Source organism: Bos mutus, chromosome X, assembly GCF_027580195.1.
Source record: "Bos mutus isolate GX-2022 chromosome X, NWIPB_WYAK_1.1, whole genome shotgun sequence".
NCBI lineage: Eukaryota > Metazoa > Chordata > Mammalia > Artiodactyla > Bovidae > Bos > Bos mutus.
The window spans coordinates 6,628,437-6,640,848 of record NC_091646.1 but is presented as its reverse complement, the minus strand read 5'-3'; the positions used below and the strand labels follow the sequence as shown (position 1 = coordinate 6,640,848).

General features: G+C 46.0%; 1 protein-coding gene across 1 annotated transcript in view; it reads right to left on the bottom strand.

Moving 5' to 3' along the window:
• Nucleotides 1-12,412, bottom strand: part of LOC102276527 (teneurin-1) — a 413,260-nt gene that overhangs the window by 22,688 nt on the left and 378,160 nt on the right. Inside the window, exons 21-22 of the mRNA XM_070365791.1 lie at nucleotides 4,645-4,817; nucleotides 3,332-3,567 (exon numbers count right to left, since the gene is read on the bottom strand). Coding sequence (XP_070221892.1) covers nucleotides 3,332-3,567; nucleotides 4,645-4,817 — 409 coding nt within the window. The remainder of the gene's footprint in view (nucleotides 1-3,331; nucleotides 3,568-4,644; nucleotides 4,818-12,412) is intronic.

Sequence of the window (12,412 nt, the reverse complement as noted above, 5' to 3'; positions counted from 1 at the left end):
AATTATTAAAAAAAAGAAGTACACTTTGAAAAAAAAAGGAAAAAAAAAATACTAAGATCATGGCATCCAGTCCCCTCACTTCATGGCAAATAGATGGGGATAAAAAAGGAAACAGTGGCAGATTTTATTTTCTTGGGTTCCAAAATCACTGTGGATGGTGATTGCAGCCATGAAAGTAAAAGACGCTTGCTCCTTGGAGGAAAAGGTATGACAAACCTAGACAGCATATTAAAAAGCAGAGACATCACTTTACCAACAAATGTCCATATAGTCAAAGCTATGGTTTTTCTAGTAGCCATGTACAGATTTGAGTTGGACCATAAAGAAGGCTGAGCACAAAAGAATTGATGCTTTTAAACTGTGGTGCTGGAGAAGAATCTTGAGAGTCCCCTGGACAGCAAGGAGATCAAACCAGTCAGTCCTAAAGGAAATCAACCCTGAATATTCATTGAAAGGACTGATGCTGAAACTGAAGCTCCAATACTTTGGCTACTTGATGCGAAGAGCTGACTCACTGGAAAAGACCCTGATGCTGGGAAGATTGAGGGCAGGAGGAAAGGAGGATGATAGAGGATGAGATGGTTGGATGGCAGCATCAACTCAATGGACATGAGTTTGAGCAAGCTCTGGGAGATAGTGAAGGACAGGGAAGCCTGGCATGCTTCAATCCATGGGGTGGCAAAGAGATGGACATGACTTAGTGACTGAACAACAACAACAAATAACACTTCACTCTACTCACACGGAAGAGTGCCCATATATTTTATGCCCACTAACCTCAGTATTAAGAACAATTTGGAATATGATGTGAAAATTACACTTTATACTCTCTCTCCATTATCTGTACATACGGAGGGGAGAAAATAGGATGGGCCATCATAGAAAGCGGAAAATAATAAAGCCACATGGTATAGAATGTGTTCTAAAAAATGGAAAATCCCAAAGTCATATAGTGTATGATATGACTCACAAACTTTATTCAGACTCTAAGCTGCTGCTGCTACTGCTAAGGCGCTTCAGTCGTGTCCAACTCTGTGCGACCCCATAGACAGCAGCCCACCAGGCTCCACTGTCCCTGGTATTCTCCAGGCAAGACCACTGCAGTGGGCTGCCATTTTCTTCTCCAATGCATGAAAAGTGAAAGTGAAGTCGCTCAGTCGTGTCTGACTCTATGCGACACCATAGACAGCAGCCTACCAGACTCCTCCGTCCATGGGATTTTCCAGGCAAGAGTACTGGAGTGGGGTGCCATTGCCTTCTCCGACTCTAAGCTGGGGAGGCACCAAAATACCATTTATTTGATGTAATTTTCCTAGGGTGAGTCCATGAGGTTGATATACCATGTGTATATAATTCTGACTTTTCTCTAGTATGACATCTTCATTTCACAGGTGAAAAAAATAAAGGCATTTCTTAAGCCAGTTGTAAGACTCCCCCATTTAGGGTTCTAAGCAGGAGATCCCATTTCTAGAAGAACTCTGATAGGAAACCCTTACTGCCCACACATAGAGAGGTTTGGACTATTTGGGCTAGTTTCACCTCTCATTTCTCCCACTCCAGTACTCTTGCCTGGAAAATCCCATGGATGGAGGAGCCTGGTAGGCTGCAGTCCATGGGGTCGCTAAGGGTCGGACACGACTAAGCAACTTCACTTTCACTTTTTACTTTCATGCATTGGAGAAGGAAATGGCAACCCACTCCAGTGTTCTTGCCTGGAGAATCCCAGGGACGGGGGAGCCTGGTGGGCTGCTGTCTACGTGGTTGCACAGAGTCGGACACGACTGAAGCGACTTAGCAGCAGCAGCAGCACCTCTCATTTCAGTGGCATTTCTGGTAAATATTCTGGCAATCGAATCAAAGCATACAAACTGACTTGTGCATGTAGACAACTTTAGTGGCTGTTACAAAAACAACCACAAAAGTCTATCTCTGAGTCACCAACAGAACTGACTCAGAAGTGAGCACATGGGACTGGCCTGACTGCTTGTTGCTGGAATTGGGTGGTTGTTTGGTGTTGCCCTGTCACAGCCTAGAGGTTACTGCATTTTTACTGTGAGCGAAGAAATGCAAGTGTTCCAGGTATCCCAGGCAAGACACAGGTGCTCAAAGCAGGCCTAGCCTCAATAGTGAGTAACTGCCTCAGGTTGGCAGTTGATCTTGGGCTCATATTGAATGTTGCCATATTTGGAAAGTTGGTCATGTCATCCTAACATTGCTTCATGTTCAAGAAGGGACAGGTAGAAAGAGTGCGGTGGTGCTTGTGGGTTTCGTGTTCAGCAGAAAGGCAATTCTGACTGAGAGATCCCAGGTTAACTGTGGTGACTGTGCTCGGTAAAAACTTGAAAACTCCCAAATCCTGCATTTCTCCCAGGCAGCTCTCTTCTGGGCTTCCCAGGTGATGCTAGTGGTAAAGAAGCTGCCTGCCAATGCAGGAGATGGAAGAGACCCGGGTTCAATCCTGGGTCGGGAAGATCCCCTGGAGGAGGACATGGCACCCCACTCCAGTATTCTTGCCTGGAGAATCCCATGGACAGAGGAGCCTGGTGGGCTACAGTCCATGAGGTCACAAAGGGTCGGACACAACTGAAGCACGCATCCATGCTCTCTCTGAGTGCCATTAAGCCAACAGGAGCACTAGTCCTTGACCTCTCTGGCCCTTAATATGTATATTCAAGGCAATGATATCATTCACTGATTTCTCCTTTAATTGCCTTTGTCCAAATGTTGCCTGACGTTGCATATCCTTCTGTGTGTACCTGCCTGGCCTTTTCGAATAAAGTATCTACCACCACATGGCGCTTCCCTTGTGGCTCAGCTGGTAACGAATCTACCTGCAATGCAGGAGACCTGGGTTCAATCCCTGGGTTGGGAAGATCCCCTGGAGAAGGGAAAGGTTACCCACTCCAGTATTCTGGCCTGGAGAATTCCATGGACTGTGTAGTCCACTGGGTCGTAAAGAGTCCGACATGACTGAGTGACTTTCACTTTCACTTTTTACCAGGAAGCAGGGGTTTGAGGCATCTCCAGGCCATATGAGGGGTTCCAGAGGGCCTCCTGACTACACGCATTTCTAGATCCAGACATTGTCGGTGCCTGAAATTGCTACTGTCAGAGCACTTTAGCTGGCTAATGACAAAGAAAGCTCTTATTAGAATGTTCATTTAAGGATAGTGAACCATTATCAGCCATTAGCACCCTCTCTTGAATTACTATATTATATAAGTTAGTCACCTAGAAAACCTTTAGGGAAATGGGACTTCTGATTAGGGAGGTGCTGTGGTTTTCAAAAATACAACACCAGTTATCTAGGTGCTGTCAGGTCGAGACTTACCCTCAGCCTCCTTTCGAAAGCTGAAATGTTGCCTTTGTTCTGCTCCTTGCGCTGCCGCCACTCGATGAGGTTGGCGTTGTGCTCCCCGGGCAGAGAGATGTTGCATTTGCCCAGGGTGGGGTTGACTGCCCCGGCCAGGATGTGGGGCTCTGAACTGAGGCTGATCTCCATCCCACTGGCAAAGGTGACACGCAGGGAGCCATCTGGACTCACCCGATAGGTGCTCTGGGTATTTTCTGCAGAGAGAGGAGCAAAGGAGGAAGCGGGGGAAGAAGAGGGAAGCACAGAAGTAGAGGAGAGACAACTTGAGCTTCAGGAGGCAAGTTTGGGAAAGGATGAGCAGGTGTGGCGCCATGGACCTCACTGCCCTCAGGGCTACAGACAACCATTCTGACAAGCCCTCTGTCCATTTGGGTCTTGTTAGTTTCACAGCTGGGCTGTCTTGTTTCTTGGACAAAAGACTCCTGTGTAATACTGCAGGCTGTTTCTGTTTTTCAAAACGTTCTCATTTTTAAAGGATTTCCTCACAAACTTCTTCTCTGACTTGGTGGATTGGCCTTCTCCATTTGATATGCTGGGAGCTAGAATGAGCGGAGTATGCAGTGTAATTCAGAACCCTCAACCTGGGGACACAAGCACAGTGGCTGGTCTCCAGGAAAGGATACGCTGACAAAGGTTGCCGCCGATCCTTTTAGAGTGGATCTGATGTTGGACAGTTCTGTGTTTGGCCTCACAGCCTAACAATAGAACGGGTCCTTAATGACTGGGCAGAGAGAAAATGATTTCTCTGTGTCCATTTCTCTCAGCTTCTAAGACATTCTTTCCAAATCCACCTTCCTTTTTTCCTTCCTTCCTGTTTACTTCCCTCTTGCTCTCTCCCTCTCTCTCCTTTCCTTCTTTTTTCCTTCCATTCTCTCTTACATTTCCCTTATATTCCAGCTTGGTATGCACCCTCACTCCTCCTTTTTATTCACCCACGTCATCACTGCTCTAGAATGCTAATTTCAGATGGGACAGAGACTTCGTGCCTTTAGTATACCCCCAATCAGAGCTTAAAGAGCTTTACAAACAACTGGGTGTTGGGAAATGGCTTGATGGAAGAGTATATTTGGCAGGAATTAAACCTCCTAACTCCCACAGGGATGTGGCCCAATGTTGCTGTAGGAACTTTATGAAAGGTGTGACTTGGGATTCAGCCTCCACAGCTGGAATATGGGGACAAGAAGTCTTCTATTAATTAACAGTGTGTGGAGGTTTGATGGTAGAAGTGAGAGAGATGCCATTAGAGGCGGCAAAGTTGGAAATATTCTTACCTTGTTTCAAAATATATATGGTACTTGTGGCTGTCAGATTAGTTGACATGAGGACGTTTTCGCGGTTGGAAGTATCTAGCTCCACTTTCGTCAGCTTCTCCAGGTCACTGTGGAAGCTGCTGACATCTCCAGTGGGAAACGTTGCATTGGTCAGATGCCCCTCGGGGTCATACCTGTGGAATGTAACCAACCCAACTTTGAAGTCTCTTGGCAGTGATAACGGGCCTTTGCAAAATAAAACTCACTTGGCAGCTAATACAGTTAAACTTTGAGTGATAACAAGTATTATTAACCTTGTTCAATAAGAAGAAAAAGGTCAGAGAGATGATTAATCAAACGAAGGTATTTTTTGCAGCTTCTGAATTCTTGATGACTTCCTTGAGCTGTGCTGTTTTACAGAAAAAAATATATCTGATAATGAATCACCAGGGTGGAAAACTGATTTATGAATCATGTCCCGCTGTGTGCAATGTTGCAGGGAGCCTTCCATTTGCAATTTGGGTCGATCCCATCAGATGTGATGGATCACAAAAACCAGCAGAGGGTGCTGTTGGCAAAGAAAAAGGACGCACAAATGTTCGCCTCCCCCCAACCCCCCCAAACAGGCAGAGAAGGCCAATAAACTGATTTTGCATTGTGATAGGAAAATTATATTTGCTGCTGTTTAAGTTGCCAAATTTGAAATGAATGAATCATTCTTCCAACAAAATGAACAAGCACAGAAGATAATGGAAACATACTCATTAAAACATTCTGGAACCCCCTGATCTCAGTGTCACTTAATTTTTTTCTCTTTTTATAGTATAGTACATAATGTGTTGTAATTTGCCTGTATGAGTAAGAGCTCCCCCCCACCCCCGCCAAATAATTACCTGGGATAATAGGCAATAACCTATATCTAGAAATAGACTCTGGTGAGTTGAATTTTTTTTTTTTAAATCAGAACTATTGGCAATCTGACTGGCTTCCGAATGGAGAGAACTTCCCTGAAGGCTTTTGATGTGGAACTGTTCTTTTATTGCCAATAGAACCAAGAAAAATAAACTCTTCATTAAAAGTAAAGACATGCACTTAGAAACCCATTACTGTTTTCTTTTCAAGTTGCAAATTTAAAAATATTTAAGTACTTTTATTTGCTTTTAAAATGTTAAACAATTATATTCTTTTAACCTAAAGTGAGCAGGATAGAGCCTGGACACAGTGGTGGAGCCTGGCCCTACTGCCTGTTGTTCAGTCACTTCAGTCCTGTCCGATTCTTTGTGACCCCATGGACAGTAGCCCACCAGGCTCCCTCTGTCCATGGGGATTGTCCAGGCAGGAATACTGGAGTGGGTTGCTATTTCCTTCTCCAGAGGATCTTCCCAACCCAGGGATTGAACACATGTCTCCTGCACTGCAGGTGGATTCTTTACCACTGAGCCATCAGGGAAGCCCCCTGACCCCTGGAATGATGCAAAATGGCCTAGTGACTCAGTGTGAATCCACTATGTTTTAAAGAATTCAGTCTGGAGAGTTGCTAAAATTTTAAAACATAGACCAGTCTTTGGTAGACTTGGGAAAAGGGGCTAGACATTATTTTACAGGACGAAACTGGACTTGAGGCTATACACAATGGCATGTCAAGTTCAGTTCTGTGTGTACATGAGCATGCTCACAGGCACACTCGATCAGTTAAAAACAATCAGGCGTGCAAATAAAAATAATCAAATAGGTCATTTGGCATCACGGATATGGCAAGCCCCAGGTATTTAATTGGATGCACCCTTTGTTTAAATGGATTTCAGTCAAAATGGTTATTGGCATGTTGCTACTATGATGCTAAGGCCTTATTATCAAAGAAAGGCTGAAGGGTGCTGTTTGCGCCTGGGGTTAATGGCAAGATCTTCCCTGCTGCTCAGCCTGTTTGCCCATGGCCTGCTCTGGGGCTGTGAGAAGACCCTTGATGAGAACAGGGCATGGAAGGGCCTGAGTGCCTAACACAGCCTGACTTTGTCTGCCTGGTCTTTCTTTCAGGGGAGGAAAACAGTACCGAGCTTTGATTCTCACAAGGTACCAATCTGCTTTGGCCTGTAGGGAGGAGTCTCCAGGCAGCAGACAGAAGGAAGCTACTGCAGGCCCCCTCCCGAGGGAGACTGTGGCCCCACAGCCTGGATTACGCAGGCAGTTGCTCTCTGTTTCACATCCTTCACCAGTCACCCGGCCGCATCAGTTTCCCTTTCCTGATTTCTAAAGGGTTTCCTCAGCACTTGGCAAGGTCACTCCTCATTATTCCCCCAGGAGATCTGACCTCTCTCAGTTACACAGCCCCTTGTTTTAAAGCAAAATTTCCTCTAAAGGTGACAGCAGTGGTGGTGCCCACTTCTCAGGGCTAGATGACAAGATCAGATGCCAACTGAGCCATCCACGAGCAGAGGTACAAGGGCCAAAAATCTGAACGAATGTTAGCACTGGCCTGTGGTGTAATTCCCTGGATAGACGTAGCTGGGAGGCTGCCACCTGCTCCTTTTCTGGTGAGGGAGGTAATGGGGTAGGGATAAGGTAGGCTTTCTCATAGTCCTGCCCAAGCGCTAGACAGCTAAAAAGTTATATTATCTGATTTCCTTTCTGTGGCTGGATAAGCCTCTTTATTTGAAAATGTACCTTTGACTTTATCATAAACAAAGTACCTTGAGGGTGTTTTGCTAAGTGAAATAAGTCAGACAGTAAATACTGTATGATCTCAGTTATACGTGGACTCTAAAAAAAATTCAAACTCAAAAAACCTGAACACACCAAGCTCGTAGGAAAAGATCAGATTTGTGGTTTTCAGAGTTGGGGGTGGGTGAAGGAATAGCGTAGAAGTGGTCAAAAGGTAGAAACTTCCAGTTATAAGATAAATAAGTACTGGGGGGACTTTCCTGGTGGTCCGATGGTTAAAAATCCACCTTGCCGTGCAGGGGATGTGGGTTCGATCCCAGGTTAGGGAACTAAGATCCCACGTGCCACAGGGCAGCTAAGCCTGTGCATGACAACTACTGAGCTGCAACTAGACAGGAGCAAAAACACTGCAGCTAAGACCTAACACAGCCCAATTAATTAAATAAATCAATATATTTGTTAAAAGTACTGGAGATGCCATGTACAACAAGGTGATAATGAACATTGCTGTGTGGTATGTATGAAGCTTCCTAAGAAACTAAATCCTAAAAGTTCTCATCATAAAGAAAACAATATTTTTCTTTTTTTGGTGTCTATGTGGGATGATGGATGTTCACTAAACTTACTGTTGTCATCACTTTGTGATATATAGAAGTCAAGTCACTAGGCTGTATGCCTTAAACTTATACAGCGCTGTATGTCCATTATATCTCAATAAAACTGAAGGGGAAAAAACCAAAAAAACCCAAAGCACTCTACCCTCAACACACTCACCCACCCCTATTCTGCTAGTCACAGTCAAGGCAATGGCATTGGTGGTATCTGCAGAGTGGCACCTTTCCTGGGCTCAGCCATGCACACGGCCCTCCGTCAAAAACAACAGGCCTATGTCTCTTCTGTGGGGTCATTTCCAAAGGAAGAGCAACAGGCAGATCCCACAACTTTGGAAAGATTGCTCTGAAGTGGATAAGAAATAAAGGAAGTCTTTGATTTCCTATGGCTTGCTTGAGTTTTTTTTTTCCCCCCTCCATCATAGGGGACTGCATTTTCCCCAACTGAATGTCAAAGAAACAAGTTTAATCAAAATCTCTTATGCTGTGGGTTTCCCTTTGGTGCAGAGAGCACAAGCCCAATATGCTGCAACTGATCCCCTCAGGCCATAACAGGGTACTAACTTCCTTCTTTGCACCCCTACTTGTCCTCTGCACCCTGGGCTGTAAGTAGCATGCACTTAACCAGGCCCATAAATTCTGGTTTGGTGAACTGTGTGATCGGGCATTGACTGTTGCCTTCATGGTTATCAGGAGTGAGTTTGCCATCACCCTATTCCTTTCTGTCTTGATTTTACAGAGTTCCACTGCGTGCGTGCACACACACACGTGTTCCTGCGGAGCAAAGGAAACATGCGGAAAGAAATTCAGGATTCATTCTTGTCCTTGAGGACCATATGGTTTACAGTAGGGCAGATGATATTTGCACATTATTAAAATATATTTGGTCTGATGTTTTGTCATAAGGGCTAGCCTGCCCTTTCCCTTGAGGACAGTCATGGTCACAGTTAAACCATGCCGAGTAAAAACCAGAAGCTCTTACATCTTTGCCTTTAAGAAAACATTGAAGATTATAGAAGAAAAATTCATTAATTATTTTATAAAAGGAAATAGACCCTCTTTACCCTCTCAGAAACCTGAACAACCGAATAAGCATTCTTTAGGAAATACTAGATTCCCCTTTCCTTGCCAACAACTTCATTTGGCTTCCTATGACTCAGCCCAGGTCCATCATGCCCTTCTATTTTCACTTGTCCTTCATTCAGTAAATATCATCAGTCTTGGGCTGGGTCCTGGGGATACTGTGCTGAATGAAATTCGAAGTCTAGTAGGGTAGATATGATAGGCACACGAATCGCTCTGATGCCAGAATACTGCCATATACTTCTGTAAACAAGGAGCTGCCAGATTTCCCTCCAGGCTGAGCACAAGGAAAGGAGGAGAATGAGGTGGTTGGTATTCGAATCCTGGAAGGTAGTGGGAGATCAATCCCTTGATAGGTAGAGACGGAGGAGGGGAGGAAGGCATTGTGAAGGCGGGCACTCTGGTGTTTGGGAAGACCATTGAGGGAAGCCGGATGCGGGAGCGCAAGGGTCCTCTCGGAGAGGCATGGGAGATGAGGCTGGAGAGGCTTGCTGGAAACAGAGCATGGGGATACTGGGGTGCCAGGCTCTGGAGGAAAGCACGCAGTCGATGGGCAATGGAGAGGCATAGGAAGCTCTCAGGGTGAGAGCAGTATGACTCCTTAGGTGCTGTGGTGGCAGTGAATCTTGGAATGGAAGCTATGGAGCAGGGAAAACTGTTGGGAGGCTTACTGCCCCAGTTTGTGTAAGAGAAGATTGTGGCCCCTTGCCTTTATGAAACGCATGGTGATAGTTCTCCTAGGTGGTAAACTCTTGCATCTTTAGAGAGAGGGCACAGTGCCTCGTTCACCTCTGTATTGTCAGCGTGTGGCCCAGAGCAAACTCTCACTGCTTACACTTGTTGAATGTGGGAAGCAGGATCTGCCTGTGCAGATGGGAAGGACGGGGTGGAGACGAGAGTGAGCGTGGTGAGAGGACAGACAGCCATCCCGGGGGATGTGGAGGCTCAGTTTAGAGAGACGTCCTGTGTGGTGCAACTCATCCTCCCAGCAAGGCTCGGAAACTTTGTTCTGCAACCTCTCTTCCTTCGCTTCAGCCCCTGTCCCTTTGCTAGTTCTTTCTCCCCAGCATGACCCTCCACAGCTCTTGCTGCCCATTCCTGAGACTTCTCAAGGGCATAAAGCCCAAGGGGAGGGGACTGAGTGAAAGTATCCAGTCTGTCTGTGAAGTCCTCAAGGAACTGTTGGCGATGCTACATTCTTTCTTTTTTGATGTGCTCGGACTGACTATTCACTTTCATAACCATGGGAATCACATCCTCTCCTTAGGCAAATATTTTACCCACAGACCCCGCGGGTTTACCTTGTTCCCCTCCTCCCCTTGCCCCCGTTCCCTGAATCTTATCAGGTAGGAGGAAAAGCCTTCCCTTAGCCATTTCCATAAGACTGAGCATTTGTAAAGCAGCCTAGAAAGCACCTAGAGCCGTCATTAGGGCATTTCCAAGTTGTCAGCGAATGGCGGGTTTGGCGGGTGGGGGTGGGGAATGTGCTAATCAAGACCTGAGATGGAGAGAATACAGAAAACCAAGGATCAAGAGATCATGGAAATGCAGAGTCCCCTTCGAGCAGAGGGCTCCCACAAAGGTCAAGGGCCCAAGGAGCTGTCAGCTCAGTCTGCACTGGCAGCACTGACAAAACTGACACTTTGGCCTCAGTCTGGGACCTCTGCAGATGAGTGTAGCAGAAGCCTTTGCCAGGAAAAGCCTTGCGAAATGAGGAGGCTGCCCTACTGTGGAGATGCTGGGTCCCTCCCTTAGACCTCCGCTGGGGCAGGGTCATCGCAATCAGGAGTCCACGAGCCCCTGGGACCATGAGCCCTGCCTCGTTCCTATTCCTGCCTTGACAATCACTTCCCTGTTAGCTATTTCTCTGTGGTCAGCTTTCCCCTGACACTCAGGACACTTAGGGGCGGTGGAGCATCAAGTACTAATACGTGGGGTGTGCAACTTTTGATCCTGGTCCAAGTCAAATGGAATTAGGAAAAGCAAGGAACTATTTAAACAACATCACACTACACAGGACAAGCCCACCCACTACCACGGCACAAGATGCATTTTCAAATCCCATGTCATTCTTCCTCAGCGTCACTGCAGATCATCGAAAGTTGAATGGTTGACTGGCTTCGCTACTTCTCTGTGGCAGTCGTTCATCCTGCCAACTTTTGCTTCTGTTTCTCTTTTTCTGTTTGTCATCTCAGAAAAGAAATTTGATGTTCACCTTGGCAAAGGATTTGTCCCCTTTGGGCCACAGAAGGCAGCCTGTCTTTCATCTCAGAGCATCGTTCCCCACACCACTTTCTCCCAACCCCAGCATGGCTCTAACCCTGACCAGAAGAGTAGGTCTGATTCTGTGTCCCCCAGCTTCAGAAAGACAAGGAAAAACTCAAGTCAGTGCTCATGACTGGCTAAAGTGTTGGAGGATACAAGTGAAAAAAGTCGGGGCTTGTACAGGGTAGACTGTGGGAAGAATGAGTTCCATTTGAAGGCTGGAAAATTGCTCATTCTGATATGTGCAGGCAAGAAGGGATGGGAGCAGTGTTCCGTTGGGGACAGAATACACTGATTCAGGATGAAGAGGAACCTTCCACAGATGTTACCTGGTCAAGAGGGTTTTGGCATAGTGCTGGCTGGAATTTAGAAGGTGGGAGAAGGAAGAAATGGATATTCAGCCTCCCTTTCTCTTTCCTGGAGCTCTCCTATTCCTCTTGTCCAGCTCCTGCAGCACAATCTTCTAGCTCCCCAGACTTCCAATGGTCACTCTTGTTATTCCAAGTCCTCTTTGTTTTTCTGGAAGGCAGTGGCATGGTGGTGGAAAGAGCACTGGGCTAGAAGCTCAAAGACTGACTCTAGACCTGGCCAACTAGCAAAGGGAATGGCCAAGTTATTCCTCTACTCTGGGCTTCCATTTCCTTATTTGTCAAATGACCTCTAATGTCTCTTTGAGGCCATAAAAATCCCATGAAAACCCCACATAAATGCCGATGTTTCTCATCTCTTAATGCCTCAAGCTCACCCGACAACAGTGACATTAGATTACCTTTTTACTGACTGCCTGCCGAGTCCTGGTGAGAGGGCTGAGCTCCACTCACTGTTAAGCATCCTGTTTTCCTGCATCACCATGCCACCATGGACCCACAGACTAGCCGACTACAACACTGTCTTCCTATCCCACATCATCAATTTCCCCCTCTGCATTGGATCATTTTCATCAGTATACAAATAAACTGATTTTTCTCTCCTTCTCTTTACTCCATCCCCCTCTGCTCCAACTTCTTTGCTCCTCATTACAGCAATGTTCTCAGAAGGGTTCTTTACTCATGGTCTCCAAACTTTCTCCTCCCAGTTGCTCTAATTACTATTATTATTGAAATATAATCAACATATTATAAAAGTCATCATTTAAAAGTACACAGTACGGCTTCCCTGGTGGCTTAGTGGTA